Source organism: Coptis chinensis, chromosome 2 (assembly GCF_015680905.1).
Source record: "Coptis chinensis isolate HL-2020 chromosome 2, ASM1568090v1, whole genome shotgun sequence".
NCBI lineage: Eukaryota > Viridiplantae > Streptophyta > Magnoliopsida > Ranunculales > Ranunculaceae > Coptis > Coptis chinensis.
The window spans coordinates 42,995,508-43,006,637 of record NC_141457.1 but is presented as its reverse complement, the minus strand read 5'-3'; the positions used below and the strand labels follow the sequence as shown (position 1 = coordinate 43,006,637).

Sequence of the window (11,130 nt, the reverse complement as noted above, 5' to 3'; positions counted from 1 at the left end):
CTGATTCCAGAACACTAACATCATAAACCAATGCCATTTTCCTTGAGATAACTCTTGCATCAGCTTGAGGGGGATGATATAACAACTCGAACTGAAATTATACATGGCAGGTGCTGAAACCATAAGAAGACATGTAAAGGGTTACATGACCCACTCTTTTTTCTTTTTCTTTATTGGATATAAGTTGTGAGGCTGAGTGCCTGAAGTCCTGAACCCTACCTGTATCAATATTCATTAAGTCACTGAACGTTTACGTTAATAGTGTAGTCAAGAGGGAGGTAGAAGTGCATAGAGATATCCGCTTAGCAGATTTTCCACAAAAACAGACGAGAAACATTTCTCTTTTAGTAATCTTTCTCAACTACTGTCAAGTCAAACAAATAAAAACAAACCAATCACTCTCATAGATCCTAGGTATTACCAAAACAAACTCTGCCCAACCACAAGGGGAACAAACCAAAAAAATGAAAAGCAGCGCAGATGAGAACTTAAGCTTTCTCCCACTTGAGGGACTTGACAACCTCCCATGTGAAGTCGGGATCATCCCTGCCAAAGTGACCGTAAGCTGCTGTCTTTAGGAATCTGCCATTACCACCCCTCTTGAGGTCAAGATTAATGGAGATCATGCCAGGCCTGAAGTCAAAATTCTCCTTCACAATCTGGAGAATTTCCTTCTCGGGGATCTTTCCTGTTCCATAGGTGTCCACAAATACTGACAATGGCTCAGGAACACCAATGGCATAAGAAACCTGCACAATGCACCGACGTGCTAGGCCACTGGCAACAATGCTTTTGGCTGCCTGCCTAAGAATGTAAGCACCACTCCTGTCAACCTTGGTTGGGTCCTTGCCAGAAAATGCACCACCACCATGGGCTCCCCAGCCACCATAGGTGTCAATGATGATCTTGCGACCAGTTAGACCAGCATCACCATGAGGACCACCAATCACAAAACGGCCAGATGGATTGAGGTGGAAGATGGTCTTCTCATCAAGATATTGTTCTGGGATAACTGGCTTGATGACGTGCTCCTTAAGATCGGCAGCAATCTCATCATTGGTCACAGTTTCATCATGTTGGGTGGAGATGAGGACAGTGTGTACACGGAGGGGAACCATGGCACCATTATCATTATAATACTCAACAGTGACCTGGGTCTTTCCATCAGGTCTCAGCCATGCGCATGTACCATTCTTGCGGACCTCAGTAAGGCGTGCCCCAAGCTTGGTTGCGAGGACATGGCTGAGAGGCATCAATTCAGGGGTCTCATCAGTGGCATAGCCAAACATGTGGCCCTGGTCTCCAGCACCAATCTCCTCGGGGCGCTTGGTGAGGTGACCATGGACACCCTGAGCAATATCAGGGCTCTGTTGCTCAAGGTAAACCAAAACCTTGCAGTTGTCGGCATCAAGACCCACGTCATCAGATACAAACCCAATTGAACGGCAAGTTTCTCTAATAATCTTTTCATAGTCAACATTGGCCTTGGTCGTGATTTCCCCAAACACCATAACCATGTTGGTCTTGGTGCAGGTCTCGCATGCTACCTTACTTTCAGGGTCCTGTTCAAGACAGGCATCAAGCACGGCATCAGAGATCTGGTCGCACATCTTGTCTGGGTGGCCCTCATTCACAGATTCAGAGGTGAATAGAAAGGATTCCATTTTTCTCAATCTGTGCAAGTATAAAACAAAGGAAACCCCTCAGACAGTAGAAGCCATAACCTTTCTAAAGACATTATAATATGGTTTGTTCGATACAAAAATTGTTCACATATATTTACCTCCATAGAACAGAGATAACTATTCAAAAGTAATCTAACAAAAGTAATTAACACAAAAGTAACAAATGACGGATGAGTTGACGGAACAATTCCAAGAACAATCAAGGGTAATACAAAATTTGTGTCCTCAACACCTCCACAAAGGCATGCTAAGTGTGTTAGAAAACAAACTAATTGACTAGAGGATGTGAAAGAGACACTTAAAAGCATCAGACAGTAGCCATACTGCATGATTTCTAAAAGCCTAATTAAAGAACGAATTGTTCAATCACTATTTAGATAGAGAAATTGCTCACATATAACTAACTAACAAATGTCGAGTGAGCTAACGTAGCAATTCCAAGAACAATCAAGCTGTGTCCTAAACGCTTCCACAAAGGCACGTCAGATGAAGGATAAACTAGTTGATTAGAAGATTTAATTCATCTGTCCTTAACCACCACGGTTTGCTATAATGCATCTTAGCCTCAAGGCACAAGGCATTCTTGCCTCAATCTGTGAGCCTCATAGGCGCTTGAGGTATAATCATCAATCACGCCTCAACGGAAAACAATAAGTATCACTTTTATTATTGAAATTGAACAACTTTCCATACAATTAAGGATCTTGGGTATTTTTCAAACAGTATAAACCGGCCACCCACATATATACCAAACCAATACAATCTAAATATATAGATACACGTCGGAATACAACCTAAACAATATCGATCAGCATAAAGTTTGAGACCAAGCAATTCCATGCAAGTTTGCCGAAAGACATACATGCATATTAATGATATATACGAAGCGAAAGTAAAAGATATACATGAAAGTCTGAAAATAAAATATTTAAAGGGAGATTAAAGGGTAGAGTAGTACTGCGTATGGTGGGGCAAACGTTCCGAGTTTCGGGTGACCTTGAACAAAATTTACATTTATTTATACACGATTTCCTAAAAGGAACTTAGCCGTTTAATGGGACCAGGTTCATATTCCTGAACCTTCTCATTCTCATTAGTTTATCCGCTGTGGTTTTTGGGTCCAAGTTGTGTGAAAAATTGTACATTCGAATTTTTTTAGGCTATTCTTAAATACACTTTCCATTTCTAATAGGGCACTCTCCAATCCGGAATTTATTATTACATTTGTGTCCCAACTTAAAACCCATGTTTTCTAAGAGGGCACTCTCCATAAAAAATAGTGATAACCTCCTATAGCCCTTAACTAACTAATTTGTATTGTGCAACTCTATACACTATCAAAATACACTCTCTTTCTCTAATTATCTACATCCAATTCAATTTTCCTTGACTCAACTCAACTCAATTTTCCTTGACTCAACTCAACTCAATTTCCCTCTACTTCTCAACTCTCAATACCTCTATATTTTAACTCTAAAATGAAGTATGTATCATTATCCAACTCTCAAATGAACGATTTATCGCACTACAAATACCCACATCTCAATGTCGAATAAATTGAAGATCATATGATGTTAGAAGAATTAATTGAACATGAAAAATAAAGAAATTGGAGATTAATATAATTGAAATTGCCTAATGGAATTGAAACTAAATGAATTATAATAGTTTGAATCTTAGATTTCAAAATAAATTTTGTGTAATCTTGATGTATGTGCTATTTTGATGAACGGTAACACATTGTCGTAAAATATTATAAACCACGGTAATGGGTTGCTGAAACATAACCATAAATTACAGTGTCGGGTTACCATTTACCAAGTAAAGATACAACAAATAGACACTGAAAATTCTTAAACCATTCGGTATCTTGTTATTGTGTTGTCAAATTCTAATATTTAAATATTTCATCATCTATTTGATAATAATTTGATTAATAATTAGCATATTTTAACTTATTTGTAGTTGTTTTAGGTGATAACTTAGTAGAAAACATTTAGGTTATAATTTTTTTTTTGAATTGGTAGCAATTGTAATGCGTGTCTCTAGGGTTTGAATAAATATAGTTCTAACTAGACTTTGAATCTAACATCTAAATTTTTATCAACAAATTAAAATTGAATTATATAATATAATTTAAACCCATTCTCCAATCTATAATAAAACGCGTTTAGATTATAATTTTTATTTTGGAAAATGTTTGAATTAGTACAGTTCTAACTACACTTTAAAACTTTACCTACATATTAAAATTGGATTAAACGATATAATTATTTAAATTAACCCGTTATCCAATCTATAATAAAACGTTTGGGTTGTAATTTTTTATTTCAGAATTAGTAGCAACTTTACTTATGTTTAGGATTTAAGGTTTGAAACAGTACAGTTCTAACTAGGGGTGGCAATTGGTCGTACGTGTTGGGTCGGATTCGTGTTGTGTCATATCTGGGTCACGTGTTAGGAGAGCAAACCCAAATCACCCAATTATTAATCGTGTTGAGTTTGTTAAACCCAAACCCAACCCGCCTATATAATGGGTTACCCAACAGGTGACCCGCTAAGCCAACGGTTCAATTTCAAATCATTTTCGGATCGGATTCACAGACAACCTATATGCAAAATATTTAGTATTTCACGATTTTATTTATCAAAAAAATATATCAAAAAAAAATATTAATTCTCAAGAATCATTCATAATTCAATTACATATCAATGAAAATTGAATAATAAAACATGTATTTATCGAATGAATCAATATGACAGCTAATCCTTCTCATTTTAGTCGTTTATTTTAAGTTGTTGGGATAGTGAGATTTTAAAAAATAATTCACTGTCTTAAAACAGGTTATACATATCACGGGTTGATGACCCGACCCATTAGACCCGAGAACTAATCGGGTCTACCAACGGGTAACTCGGGTTAACATATGTGACCCCCCAACCCATTTATTTGACGGGTTAGGCGGGTCAACCCTTAAATGACCCAAAAGCCTTTTTTCCTAATCCAAACCCGCTAATTTCGTGTCGGATTCGTGTCGGGTTAGCAGGTTGTGTACAAAACTGTCACCCCTAGTTCTAACTAGACTTTATTTGAATCGATTTAACATCTAAATTTTTACCAACAAATTAAAGTTTGATTAAATGACATAATTTAAACCTATTTTCCATTCCATAATAAAACATTTTGGTTATTATTTATGATTTCAGAATTGATATGTAGCAACTGTACATATGTTTGTGGTTTAGCCAATACAGTTCTAACAATAACAGAACTATATTTCGAAAAAAAAAAATCAATACAGTTCTAACTATATTTTGAATCTAGTATCTAACATCTAATACATTTGGAAGTTAATATTCATTATCTATTCTAACACCTATTTTATTATTATTTTTTCAATTTGTAATAGTATCAAAATTTGAGATTCCTCGATATTCCCAATTTAGAGTTTAGGGTTTAGGGTTTAAGGTTAGACATCTCGATATTTTAATATTTCAATTATTTTGATATCTCAACATCTGAAATTGAGTTTTCATTTCGACCAATTATTTCAGTATTTCAAAACAATTTTGATATTTCGACCAATTATTCAATAATTCAATACTATTTCAATATTTTGTCCAATTGTTTTTTATGAAATTTCAAAATCAATTTATTCTCTTTTTAGGTTGATTTGAATTTCCCTCTCAAAATCAAACTCAAAACTCATTTTCAACTTTTTTGCTTCTCCCTCAAATTCAAACCCAAATTTTAGCCTTTTTTCTACTCTCTTTCTTTCCCCACCCTCAAATCTACTTCTCTTTAAACACTTCTTCTTCATTCCTAATATAGAAACTTACAAAAATTCAAAACTATAGGAGAAAACTCATCCAATCCACACACTTACAAGGACTTCTCTTCTCCACTTCAATTATTTTATTTAAGTTGGGTATATGTCTAACTATTTCCTTTTTGTTGAATTTAAGTCTAATTTAAGCACATTGAAAGCTTACATTGGAATTGGAAGTGGAAGTGGAAGTTGACAACATATGTCATGGGTTTGGGACAAAAGTTATTGTTAAAGGGAAGGGAAAAAAAGAGGAATTGTAGAATGTAGAATGTTGTAATCTTCCCAATCTTATGTTAATTTCGGTAACTGATTACTACTTTATAAATACAATTTTCAGCAACTGAACACCAAAAGTTTGAGTAATTTTCAGCAACTAGATACCATTTATCAAATTAGCAACTCGATACTGAAATTGAGTTTTAATTTTGGTAACTGGTTACCACTTCACTATTACAAGTTTCAGCAATTGAACACCAAAATTTTGAGCAATTTTTTCAAATTAGGGATACCGAAATTGAGTTTTAGTAACTGGTTACCGTTTTACAAATACAATTTTCAGCAACTGAACACCAAAATTTTGAGCAATTTTCAGCAACTAGATACCATTTGTCAAATTAGCAACTGGATACCGAAATTGAGTTTTAATTTCGTAATCGGGTTACCATTTTACTATTACAATTTTCAGCAATTGAACACCAAACTTTTGAGCAATTTTCAGCAACTAGATACCATTTGTCAAATTAGCAACTGGATACCGAAATTGAGTTTTAATTTCAGTAACTGGTTACCATTTTACTATTACAATTTTCAGCAATTGAACACCAAACTTTTGAGTAATTTTCTCAAATTAGGGAGACCGAAATTGAGTTTTAGTAATTGGTTACCGTTTTACAAATACAATTTTCAGCAACTGAACACCAAAATTTTGAGAAATTTTTAGCAACTAGATATTATTTATCAAATTAGCAACTGGATACCGAAATTGAGTTTTAATTTCGGTAACTAGTTACCACTTTACTTCAGCAACTAGATACCAACATTTTTCAGCAACTAAATACCAACATTTTGAGTAATTGTTAGCAACTAAATACCACTTTACTAAGCTTTGAATAGTAAATACAATGTCTTCAATTTAGAATCCCATATGGTGCGATGGTGCCTTTGCAAGTCATAATTGCAATCTTACAGATAGTGCAAAACTCAGAGTAGCATTTTGGCGCATAAACAAACAGAGTTATATACATAGATCTCAAGCTTAAAACCTCCAAACACAACAATATAAAATTAAACAACTGAAACCCTAAATTCCAAACCATTAATCAAGTTAATTAATTGGTTTTTTTTTATATCAAGTTCGAAATTTTAATGGGAATGAAGTTCGAACCATTAGCAAACAAATTACTTGAGAAGACGGGTTTGGTGATTGGTGATGTGAAAGAGAAGAAAGTAGCGCCTTTTTTTTAGAGAGAGAGGTTACCTGTTTGCGAGTTTGTTTGCGAGTTACGACTGTTTTTTTTTTCTCGCGTTGCTCTAGATGAGTTAGAACTGTTGGTAACCGAGGAAAGAAGTCGCCCAGTTACAAGGAGCGTGCCCCTCTAATTTTTTAGTGAACCAGATATATTTTCTAGTAACAAGAACCGGTTCCGGGTTGGAGAGTTTCCTCTTAGGAACCGGGGCGTGTATTTAACAGGACCCTTTTTTTATATATGTCATGAAATATTGATTTTGTGCAATCTTGTTTTGTCGAGCCAGTAAGAGCATCACAATCAATCACACCACTAGTCTACTAATAACACTAGTGTAAAGGAGCGTTTTGGTTTTCTATGAGGTTTGTGAAGAAAGGGGGAAGAAGGTTGAGATTCTCTGGAAGGACCGAAGTTAAGCTTGTGCTTAACCGCCTCACGATCCTCTTTCTTTTCTCTTTCTTTCTGGGAGAGAGGAATCAGGCCCGACGTAGTTCAAATAGGTGGTATTTATAGGCTAAAGGAAAGGTCAATCAGGGAGACACGTGTGTCTCTTGCACACGTGTAAGGTGGAGATCATGAATGAGTGTTAGGCTGGTTATAGTATTAGTCATGTGCTGATTGGGAGTTGGCGCGGTCGCCCTTATTTCCCGGTGGTGGGAAGTACAAGTAAGATTTTGGTAATGATTACCCCTGGTGGTGATCCTATTCGAGGCGTTCTGTCTCTGGCCATGCGTTCGTGCCGTGACATCTTTGGTCGTACCACCTACATGAAAGGAGCTACTCACAGATCGGTCTTGGAGGTCGATGTCCTGAGTTCGCTTATGCTGCGCACATGTGTGTTCATAAGGGAACTGCTCACAGGTCGGTCTTGGAGGTCGATGTCGTGAGTTCGCTTATGCTCCACGCGTGCCTGATAACTTTATGAAGATATCACTCCCCTACACAGCCCCCTCTTAGTAGAGTGTTTATGCCACGGGAAACGTTCTGCTGAGAGAAAAATGTAAGAACGTGTGGAACATGAGCGACCTATGGTGGAGGACGCGGCGGGGGTGGCACAACGTTTGAATCATGTGATTTGACAATTTGGCGGGAAAGGGAAGTGACGGCGTGATGTGCACGTGACAAAATCGTAGTAGTTGATAAAGAAACGTGTCGGCGCGTTATATGGAACTGCTGAAAAGACAGTACCTTGAAACACGTGTGTGGGCTAGAGCCTAGGCTGTAATCATAACTTCTTGGTAACTGAACGGGCGGTTTATACAAAATCAAATTTGGGAAAACCAAAAAGGTATTCTGTGTTTGCTTCTTCCGCAAAAACGCAAGCGAGGGTTCCTCAGGTGAGTGCTTCTGCTGCTTTATCTTTCCATTTTCGCTTTGCATTCCTCTCTTTCGAGTGCGATTCGGTAAATACGTAGGTCAGTGTAAGGTTGTAGGGCTTTAGGTTGAGTATTTGATAAAAACACTTGTTAGAATGTCTGATTCTGATGACACTCGATCAGAGGAAGTTCGGGAGATATCATTAAGTTGCGGAGAGTATGAAGACGAAGAAGCAGTAAGTGCTGGCTTTGAATCTGAGTTGGATGAAGAAGCTAGGGTAGATGAGGGAAATACCCGATCTAGGTCAAAAGGTGGCGTGGCTAGTACGTCAGGTCGAGGGGAGATGTCGTCATCAAGTGATGTGCCCCTTAGAAGTGTAAACCGTCATGCTGCAAACTCGTTCCCCGAACTGAGGGTAGCGTATGGGATTAATATGTCCCCGACCTAGAGATATATGAACCACGGTTGAGTGAAAATGTTCAGAGTGAGGAGTACAACCCGCCGAATGGTGGAATAATAATCTGTGAGGGCCAGTTGAGAGCGCATATGCAAATACCGTTCTCGAAACTGGTATGTGACTTCTTGGCCCATTGTTGGAAGTCTCCTTGTCAGTTCGTGGGTAACACCTGGTGATTGTTTAAGGTGTTTGACCTGTTGAACGCGAGTGGGGAGTACGACATAGGGGTATCCGACATAGTGGAGCACTATGTGGTACGACGATCAGGGAATATGAACTTTAGCTTGCAAACCATGACGACGCGTTCTACTGTGATCGATGGTGTAAGCAATGAGGCCTGGACAAAGAGGCCGCTGTTGCTAGTTGGCAACTACTGTGTGAACGGGTGTAGATTGCGAACTAGGATTTGTAACATATCTGGTGGGTAGGAAAAATTTTCTGTTGCTACTTTATTTAACGACTGATAGTTGTTCTAACAGGTTCTTGTCTTGCGTTGGCTGCAAAGTTTTCTATGAAGAAGCGAACTGATCGTGGGGAGATAGAGAGGTTCGCTCGGCTGACTCATGAAGAAAAACAAGTGAAGTTGCCAGAAGTGGCTCATTTCTTTGTGGAGAAGGGTGGGCCTGCGATCCGGGAAAAAAGGAAGGCGCAAAAAGATCGAGCTCGAGGCCACACAAGGGAAGAGGTGATGGAGGAGCGAACGAGTGACTTGGTAACGCGAGAAGAGAGGCAACGGGGCGATGGCGACGCTGCGAGGTGGTACCTCGCGAGGTGGAGGGTCGAGCTTCGAAGTCTGAAGGGGTTCGATCGATGCGCCTGTGGAGTTGGAAACGGTGGTTTTCAATCCTCGAGCTAGGAGCAGGTCGGAGAAGAGGCCACGCTATGTCTCTGAGGAAGACGTTGTTCGAGTGACTAAAGTAGCGCGGCACGCTCTTGGGGAAAGCTCCAGCGCAGGGGGCGGTTCTGATGGTGGTGCGGCTGGGGCTATGGTTTCTCGCCGTAGTGGAGCACGACCTGAGCAGGTCATGGACTTGGCCACTTTTGGGGCGGGGTCCAGTGCGCCTCGACGGGGGCGTGAATCCAGTCCGGTGGCAAAAGCAAAAGCTTCAGCGCAAAGGCGAGTGGGAAGGCGGTTGTGGTTCGGCGATGAGCTAGAAGGGCCGTTTGTGTTTGGACGGGCGAGCATGGGAGCGAACGAACTAAGTGGGAGCGAAGTGGACCGTAACCCGATCGAGTAAGATATCGGGTTGCTTGTTAGAACAAATAGCGTTGGATGGCAACCGTAAGGAGCTGGATGATAAAGGGTTGGCTGATAACTAGAGGCGAATGGAGATTGCGCAATGCTTGGTATGCAGCGTGTCTATCTTTGTTTAATGTAACTGTTTTTGATACACGCCGCTATTACGTGGAGATTAACCATGCGTGTTTTTTTTTTGGTAAAGTGGGTTTGAAATTGAAAGAGATTGCCCAGTTCGCGGAGGCAGATAGAGAAGCGGTGGTGAAGCTGTCTGACGAGCTGAAAAATGTCCAGGAAGCCTCGAAGATGGAACGCGAGGAACTGGAAGATCTGAAGAAAGCTCATCAAAGCCGAAGTCCGCCAAGATCTTTGAAAGATCGGGTGAAGATCCGAGGCAAAACTACGAGGGGAGCGGAAGAGAACGCCCTAGCAGCGGATATGTGGAAATTGGTAGGTGAACGAGTATACCTTTACACCGCAAGAAGGTTGCTTTCGGGGCCTACCAAAGCCTATGACGTTCGGATGCAGATTTTGTTGAACTGGAGGCAGATTACAACGCTTTGAAGACAGATCATGCACGTTGTACGTCTCACACCGGGGTAGAACAGGTACCGGGAGTGATTAGTGGCGCTCCTGCTGCTTCAGAGGTCATGCCGGATATTGTGCTACCGCGAACTGATGTTGCTGCTTCTGATGTGTTGATGAGTTTAGACTTGGATGGAGTTTCTGTGATGGTGACTGGGAGAGATGCTGAGATTGATGAGTCGCTCATGCCTGGAGAACTAATTGTCGAGCCAAGAGATAGCGAGTTGTAAATTCGTTATGTAATGCTGTCAGCTTATAAGCTGTGATACAATAGAACTGGTTTCCTGGGGTAACCTGGGCAGTTCGTCTTTTTATTTGTATGTGCCCGCACTGTGAGTGATCTGGTACCTCGTTCTGTTTTGGGGTACTCCTGTGAGGACGAATATTGCTTAATCGGGTTGGATTTCCTGAGTAGTCTCTACAACTCGGCTAACTTACTATGGTTCCAACTTGCTAAGACAGGTCGTTGTTTGCGTGTATGCCATGCTTGTTGTTTGTTGCCGTATTATGTGCGAATCGCTTGCTTGACCACAGTTGTGTCTGCGTATAACAA

The 11,130-nt window shown here is 39.7% G+C and overlaps 1 protein-coding gene across 2 annotated transcripts; it reads right to left on the bottom strand.

Annotated features, from left to right (window-relative positions):
• Window positions 1–325: 325 nt before the first annotated feature.
• LOC147516120 (S-adenosylmethionine synthase 1) lies at window positions 326–2,681 on the bottom strand. 2 transcript variants are annotated; one of them, XM_086588775.1, is made up of 2 exons: window positions 2,644–2,681; window positions 326–1,674 (listed from the first exon to the last, which is right to left on the bottom strand). In XM_086588775.1, exon 2 carries the CDS (start codon window positions 1,662–1,664, stop codon window positions 489–491), a length of 1,176 nt encoding a protein of 391 aa, XP_086444901.1. In that variant the 5' UTR covers window positions 1,665–1,674; window positions 2,644–2,681; the 3' UTR covers window positions 326–488. The 2 variants fall into 2 exon arrangements, with proteins under 2 accessions (XP_086444901.1, XP_086444902.1); XM_086588776.1 differs by lacking the exon at window positions 2,644–2,681 and adding an exon at window positions 2,480–2,593.
• Between the last annotated feature and the right edge of the window lie 8,449 nt (window positions 2,682–11,130).

What these genes read in the sequence shown, in the direction of transcription:
- LOC147516120 (XM_086588775.1), bottom strand. Translation starts at nt 1,664, where the DNA reads ATGGAATCCTTTCTATTCACCTCTGAATCTGTGAATGAGGGCCACCCA.